Source organism: Triplophysa dalaica, chromosome 25, assembly GCF_015846415.1.
Source record: "Triplophysa dalaica isolate WHDGS20190420 chromosome 25, ASM1584641v1, whole genome shotgun sequence".
NCBI lineage: Eukaryota > Metazoa > Chordata > Actinopteri > Cypriniformes > Nemacheilidae > Triplophysa > Triplophysa dalaica.
Genome location: NC_079566.1, coordinates 14806295 through 14814505, shown reverse-complemented (window position 1 = coordinate 14814505; position 8211 = coordinate 14806295). Strand labels below are relative to the sequence as shown.

The 8211-nt window shown below is 35.8% G+C and overlaps 1 protein-coding gene across 1 annotated transcript; it reads right to left on the bottom strand.

Annotated features, from left to right (window-relative positions):
* Window positions 1-1000: 1000 nt before the first annotated feature.
* LOC130415215 (CD209 antigen-like protein C) lies at window positions 1001-5004 on the bottom strand. Its single transcript, XM_056740760.1, has 5 exons — window positions 4944-5004; window positions 3159-3233; window positions 1758-1921; window positions 1558-1670; window positions 1001-1400 (listed from the first exon to the last, which is right to left on the bottom strand). The coding sequence occupies exons 1-5, from the start codon at window positions 5002-5004 to the stop codon at window positions 1220-1222; spliced, it is 594 nt and encodes a 197-aa protein (XP_056596738.1). The 3' UTR covers window positions 1001-1219.
* Between the last annotated feature and the right edge of the window lie 3207 nt (window positions 5005-8211).

Below are 8211 nucleotides of genomic sequence, written 5' to 3'. Positions count from 1 at the left end.
GTCATACTAAAACTTTACCATGCTTTACGAGCTATACATGTGTGTTTAATATGAGTCACTGTTTCATGCATTTAAAGGAAAAGTTCATCTAAAAATCATTCAAGTGTTATTTTTCACTCACCCACATGACGTTCAACATGTTTTAAGACTTCCCGGCATCTTCAGAACACAAATAAAGTAACCCGGTCTCATCAATTGCGTATAATTAACACGCTGTTGCATTATTGTGCAATACATACGGCAAAGTTCGATTTTACGTGCATATGATAAGCAATGTTTGCGGGATGGAGAGCAGCCATTTTTAAACGTACATGAAGAGGAAACACTGAAATAATTAAAATAATACTGTTAGGTTTAGGGTAGGGGACTGGTAAATTGCTGTTTTATATGCAGACACGCTAAATTGGCGTATCATATGCACGCAAAAAGTGTCGTATTGTATGCACAGAAAATCAAACTTTGGCGTACGTATTACACGATATTGCACAGCGTGTGTTATTTACACACAATTCATGAGAGTGAGCTGCTATGAGTATGCCTTGAAATCTCTCGGATGTAACCTAAAATATCTTTATTTGTGTTCTAAAGATGCCGGGAGGTCTTAAAACATGTTGAACGCCACGTGGCTGAATAAAAAATAACAAAATTTTGAGATTAACTTTTTCTTTAAGAAATATTACAGTACAACTTCAATGTTATGTGTGTAACCCACATTTCCCAAAAGCATCATTAGCCAACTATGTTTGCAGGTTCTGTCGTTCCAGCATAGTTCAACAATTCAAAAGTTTTCCAAAACCATCGTTCCAATGTTTAATCCCAAGTAGCATCACAAAGTTATGTGGTTGAAACTACAGTTCTAGAGCTGTGGTAAGAGCATCCCCTTATAACATGTAGACTTACATGCATCAAGCTTTTGATCAAAGTAAGCAAGCAACATGCAGTGTGTTCCATATCCATCGTTCTTAATACATACAAATTAAATTTGACATCTTTTAGTTTTTAAAGAAAATAGAAGCGCTGCTGTTTGTAAAGTGTGCATGCCCTGCATGCTCTAGGAAATTGGGAATGACGTTGTTCTTTCTCATATTAGTAATGTTTTTTTGAAATTGAGCTTGTTGATGAGGTCTCTCTTAAAAGCATTAACATGTGAAATGGCAGATGACTGTGCGATCAATCACAAAATATATTTTAGTTATGTAGCCAGACAGAACAAGGAATTTTAGTCGTCATGCATGAAGGTTGATATCTGTTTCTTTTCACAGATGAAATTAAAATTTCTCTTGCAAGGAACATCACTCCAGTGATCCAAAATTCTCGTTATAGCACAGTTTTCTCCTGATGAATCTTCTCCTTTCCAGTTATCTGGTTCATTTTGCCCAGATTCTCTCTTGAGCCAGAACCTTCAAAACCAAACACAGGCAGTAAATCATCCTTGTATACTGTATGTTAATATAATAATAATCTGCAAATAACTAATTATGTAAACAGCTTGTAAGCAGTTTGGGTTAAATATTATTGCAGATATATATTTATTAAGAGTGTAGATAAAGGTCTTACTGCAGTCCTGTTTCTTCAAGAGTTTGGTTACTAACCCAAACCCAACGGCCCTCGGTGTCCAGATCATTAAGGCCGATCCAGTGATAAACTTTAATCTGAGATCTCAGAAACACCTAATGTTGAATATTTATAATTAAAACATAGAAATTGCACTTAATCAAAACTCATTTTGTATGTCTTTAGAGATCTTTCAGACTCACTTGTTCTTTTTCAGTTTCTATTATGACCAGATGAGCGTCTAAAGCTCCACATGACAGACAACTGACAAACCATGTTTGCATTTCAGAAGAGAAAAAATAACAGTTCCCATCATGTGCTGTCCAGCCGTCCTCACAGGGTTCAGATGAGTGAGATCTGATGTAATCTAAACAGTCAGAGAGGAAACAGTAGTTTACCATGAAAAGTCTCAGCAAACTGTATACTTTATTGTATGTGTTGATGCATTTTCTACAGCTTTTCTGTAGCTCAGTTGTAAGAGTAGCTGTAGAAAATGCATTATTTTTATCTAATAAAATTGGGTTGGATCCCGGGGGTTTGCACAAACTTAGAAAGAAATTTATCGGATAATGCAATGTAACTCACTTTGGATAAAAACATCTGCCAAATGCATAAATGTAAATATCAAATGAAACAGCAAATTGCGGCAGAATATATCAAAGAGATTATATTTTAAAGGGGTTGTTGTTTGGCTGTTTTCAAAGTTTTGATTGTGTTTATGGGGTTCACCTTAGAATGTGTTCATGTTTTTAAAAACATTATTTTTCAAAAAAAATTCACCTACGTTACCATCGTTATAAAAAGTGGGTGGGTGGGGTTGGCTAATCCAAAATATATAGACCACAAATCATTTTGAAAGGCTAAGAATTGCACGCGTCTCAGTCTGGAGCGTTTAGCGAACAGCAACGCAATTCCATGCATGTCGGAAAACGACGCCAAACGCTGCATGTTCAAAGGTAAATTTTTTCAAGTGGAGATTATGTGCGAAAAACAAATAAGAATAACATTTATTTAAATAGACATATTCTCAGTCACTCTATGGATTGTGTTTAAGAGAGAACTTCAGCAGAAGCGCTTTGGGTTTGTACGGTTGGGCAAAAAAGTGCAAGTCCTCCTCAAATTCGAAATCATAAGACATTTGCGAAAGTCAGCTGAGCACAGAGATGTGCTTCTGGGTTGTCAGTCAGAACGCAGGCGTCTGCCCCCCGCAAAAGCGAATATTTTCGTCTCGTTTTTTTTCTTTGATTTTCCACCATCCATTTATATATATATATATATATAGTTATCATCTCATTTTCATCAGTGAAAACATGTCGTTAACGAATAATTTTCATCATAGTTTTTGTCAACGAAATTAATTCGGCTTTGTTGTGAACTTTATGCGTTGTAATTTTGCTGATATTTTTATCTATTAAAATAGCAACATCACAGACTTAAGTGAAATTGGAAAGAACCACCCCTTTAAATAGTCAATCAACTAAAATAAAACTAAAATTAGACAGGGGGCCCAGAACAGCGTGCAGGGCTCAGGCACTATAGTCAGAATTACTTAGAGAACAACACAGATGAAAGAAAAGCATCGGTGAAAGTGAATCTTCACTCACCAGTGCTAGAGGCCAGATGCTCTTCAACTCTGTGATGTTTGCCGACGTCAATCTCAGTCTCTGTTCTAAAAGACACTAGCAAAAAAGCAACAGTAATTGAAAAGGAAAGGCAAAGTTTAAACTCTTAAAAAGGTACTAATTATAAAAATCCATAAAATTTCCATTTCTGGTTGTTAGAGTTTCTTTACATATGCAGAACTTTATAAAGTTACCATGAAACGGAAGTTGCGATTGACTTCTTTTCCATATCGTGACAGGTATCCGAGTGTAATGGGTCTACTTTAAAGGCTAAAAATGCCTGGCTATGGACTAGTTGCACGAAGCTGCAATATTAAATTTTCGATCAGCGAGTGTGGGCAGGATTATATCCGGTTGTATTACATTGTATGTGTTTGTTTTTTTTTGCGGGCAAACATACGCTTTTTTTAATATAAAGAAGAAACTGATTTATCAGCGATATGACAGAATATCCTCCGTACATTTCTAAAATGGCGGCTTTGTGCAACGAGTCGATTGGACAGTCATTCTAGTCCTGCCTCTTAAATAGTTGTTGTTGACAGAAGGAGAGGAGCTTGATGTTTTTGATGAAAGATAAGAAGTGCGAATGCATTTAAAAATAATACTGGTGTGCACACATAAATCGTTTATAGTAATCAACACTGTGTAAACACTTAGAATTGTCCTGTTTGATTTCATGGTGACTGTAAACTGTTAACTGTCACCCGTTCCGTAGACGTAAGTTTGCGTCAATATTGTGCATGTAATTTCTTATTGAATCATGACAAACTATATATCATTGGAAAGGTCTAAGACTCTAGAAAAAGATTTCTTTGGTGTTTTTTTATAATTTATGTAGGGAGAGTAATTGTTCTTCTTTATAAAGAGTGTGCTAAGATTTTTTGTTATCCTTTTGCGACCCGTATTTTCTTAAAATGTATTTCTTAATCACAGAAATATTTTTTTTTTACAATAAACCTAACAACATACCTTTAAGTTTTTGTGCGAGTGTGTGATTTTTTTTGCAATAAGCCTCAAATAAAATATATTTGCTTACTGTTCCCTGGATCTGCTGGGATTGAAACATTGCGCTCCTGAATGTCACGCAAACAACCAGCATCTAATAAACAGTTAACACATACAGTATAAGAACACAGAAATCCCGTAAAAAACAATGAGAAAACAAATGAGTTACTCACAGAGTAAACTCAGAGCGCAGATGACACCCAGAGCAAAACCAAGAGAAACTGACAGAACTATCAGAAGAACTTTAGTCCTTTTAGCAGAGCAGACTTTTCTTTCATGAGCTCCCTCATCTGTCATTTAAAATATGATTAAATTCCAGCAAATAAGTATTTAGTGATTCCTGTGAAAAATGTAAATGCCGCTCCATACAGTAACATTCCAGATTATTGAATTATTTTGTTTTAACTTAAATTCATAGCCAAACATGTTAATGTGTCCTTATTCTGTTAGTTATGGACATTTAAAGAAGACATTTATATTTTTATGGATATAATTAAATTAATAGAAAGGTTCTTTATATATCAGAAAGCAAAATACTGTTGCAGAAATCAAACAAACAGAACAGAAACATGCAGGAAGTTTACAAACTAATTTAAGTTATAATGAACATTGCTTGACAATATTTCATTGGTAGAATCATTGAAATGGATATTTAAAAGAACAGAACCATCTTAAATATTATTATTCTGATTATGAGCTGATAAGAAAGGAACAGAATTTGAATATAACAGGATTGTCAGAGGTCTACACATTCATTCTTACCCATAATATGAGAGGAGAGCTTGTTTTTAGCAAATTCAGAGTTTCCATAGACTGGTGCCATTTTTCAATCCGTACTGAAAAGCTTGAACCCTGTGAGTACATTTAAATGAAGCTGGGAAATGATACAGGAAGTTATGAGACTTGTTGTAGCCTATCAGTCTCACCACAAAAGACCCCAACCACTGTCACACTGAACAAATCTAGTCACGTGGGAATTAGTCATATTGACGTAGACTGTCCATTTCATTAGAAAGATTCCTTTAAATGAACGACAAAATAAATAATATCTTAATGAATTAAGCATTTAATTGAAGCACTTTTAACGTACTCTCATTTAACATTAACACTAAGGCATTTTTGTGAAGTGTTTTTAAACAAATAGGTCTGCTGGTATGTAGTCTGAGGTTGTGGTCGAATGCGTGCGCTGTCTGCATCCCTCTTCTGCGTCTAAAACCTTTGTGCACTATACCTTATGACAGTCTTCTGTAAAAGCATTTCCAGTAAACACTGGTAAATAATGTATTTTTAACATACCCGCCCACCTATAGCTAAAAAGACACGCTATGCCCATTCTTTTCTATAGCTCTTATTTTAATGAAGAAATATGAATAGTTTGTTTATTTTTCTTGTATGTGTTTCAACTCCCTGCCCCTTGACTGGAGCAAATCCTTTAACCTATTCCAGATTTTTTTTATTTTATGTACATTTATTAAAATAAAACGTTGATAAATAACATATTTTAGATGTGCTATGCTTAACAAACGAATAAGTATTCGCACTGCCCATACCTTTTTTACATTACTAGCGAGTCAACAACAGTTTTACGACAGTCAATAACCTTTAGCAGCTGATACCTGGAGCAGCAAAACTGGTGGTTTACCAAATGTTCTCTTCGTTAAATTTCTCAAATTTAAAAGTGTCAGACAATAGAAAGATAAGCGCCCAGCAATTTTATTATATGATAAAACAAACAAAAAGTTGTTTATCTGTGGTGTGTTCCAAACGGCATATATTTTCGGCTTTACTCTTTGGTAAAGGAGTATGGCATAGGGATGATCACTTCGAAATGGAATGTAGGGTCAGTGTACCGAGGCATCTGCTTCAGTGATTTTCATGTGACATTGATGTCGCGACCGGTATACCTGGTTGGAGGTTTTTTACCTCTCTGTCGAAGCAAAGAGTTGTAGGTCCTTAGATGCAGGTTATTATTTTGGTGAGAATTTTCCATTGCCTACAAAACAATCATCGTCTGTATGTACCGTTAAAGAACACATGCTGTTTATTTACGAATATGAACCCATATTTTGGCTCCATCGCCCAGAAACAAGTTATTTAGTTGAGTTTAGTTTAGTTTAGAGAGCGTTATTAATCCCCTTGGTGCAATTTAGTTCAGACTGTCGTGGGGCTTCACATATAGTACACAACCAACATTTAACACCTACAGTTCTATCAGTTTTGTGTAACTACATTGTAAAACTTTGCAGCAGGTTTGCCAGTAACTTACTGTAGATGTTATTACTTTTCCATTAGTAGGGCCTTCTGTTGTCAATTTGAGCTAAACTTTACTTTAAAGAAATTACAACTCTTTGACTTTTGAGATTCAAAATTAGCAGGAAGAGACTGGTCTCATGACTGACATTAGCATAGCTAGCCTGCTGAAAAATTAGCATCTTTGTATCTTGTCTCATTTATTGCACTCCACAACAGCACAGTTTTACATTGTAGTCACCAAGTAATTAGTTAGTGTAATTCAATTACTTTTCCCTTGAAAAAGTAAAGTGAGAGATTACTTCTGTAATATCGTTACTTCTGATGTAATTAAACAAAATTGTTATGGTTAGCACAGTAGAACCCAAGTGCAGGCAAGCACGAGACAAGACGGAAGGTAGGAGTAATAGGGATATTTAATATATACAAAACAGGACAAAACGGCAAAACAAACCCCACAATGGGGAAAACACGACAGGGTAAAATATAAGCAAATACAAGGACACTGACTGACTAAAACTGGAAACAAAAACTTGATAAGACACTGAACTGACACTAAGATACAACTCAGACGAGGACCAGGTATCACATACAGCATATATGCAAGGTAACACTTACAAGCACAAGTAACAAACCAGCACAAGACACTGAGACATGAGGTATAAATAGGGAGATGAACACAGTATAATTAAATAGGGACCAGGTGACACGGATCAAACACTAAGGGGAAGCTAATTAACACAAACTAGGAAACAGGAGGATAGGAACGATGACGCGACTCGGGGAGAGTATGGAAGGCCACAAGGTCAAAAACATCTCTCCCCACATGAAACAAAGGATTCTGTATGATTCCACCTCTAAACCAAGAAAAACCTGACAAGATACAAAAGATACAAAAGTATTAGTTAAAACAAATATTGCAAGCCTTTATGATGGGGTAAGCCACGGATTGTTCAAAAAATAATATTGGTCAAAGAATGAAGAAATACTCAGAAAAATAGTTTGCATGCTGAAATTCAACATTGAGATGAAAGTTTCAAGTTAGTTAAAATTTATTCTCTACTTCCCTAACATCATTCACATAGCTGCTCGTAATATTGATGGACAAAAGAAGTTACCAAAGTCCAGTTATGAATATTTTCCACACTGACTGACAAAACATGACATGAGTTTAAGATATGATAGAGAAAACCATTTATTACGAATTTTAAATGGTGCCTAAAGGAATCTATAGTTATGTCCGTATCATTGGACATATTTCAGGCCTCTGTTCTTCCTGTTTCAAGTGTCTTAGTCCTTGGACAGGGTCATGACAGAACCATGTCCTCCAGGTGTTGTGTGTGGAGACACGTGGCTTTAATTGTCACTTTGCGCGAGGTGTCCTCCTGTCTCCTCTCTAAGCCCCGCCCCCTTGTTTCTCCGTTATTCTCCCATTAGTGTTTAATCTCCCTCACCTGTCCCATCATCTTCCTGCTAGTCCTCCTGTTATGTTAAGTCTTTTCATCTATCTTTCACCAGCCCTACGTATTATTATCCCTCGTCAGTGGTTCCCTTTATACTCCTATTCTTTCCCCAGTCTTTGTCGGTTCATTTTATATGTATACTCCCGTGTTGCATGTCATCTGTGGTCTTGTTGAATACAGGTTCCTGTTGGACTTTTCTTTTCGTGTTTGGATTTATTATTTGGATTCCTCCTTATTTGTTTTATCCCCTTGTGGAAAGTTTTTGGTTCGAGTTGTTATTCAAGTCATCACGTCTTTCCCCCATCGAGGGTGTTTGT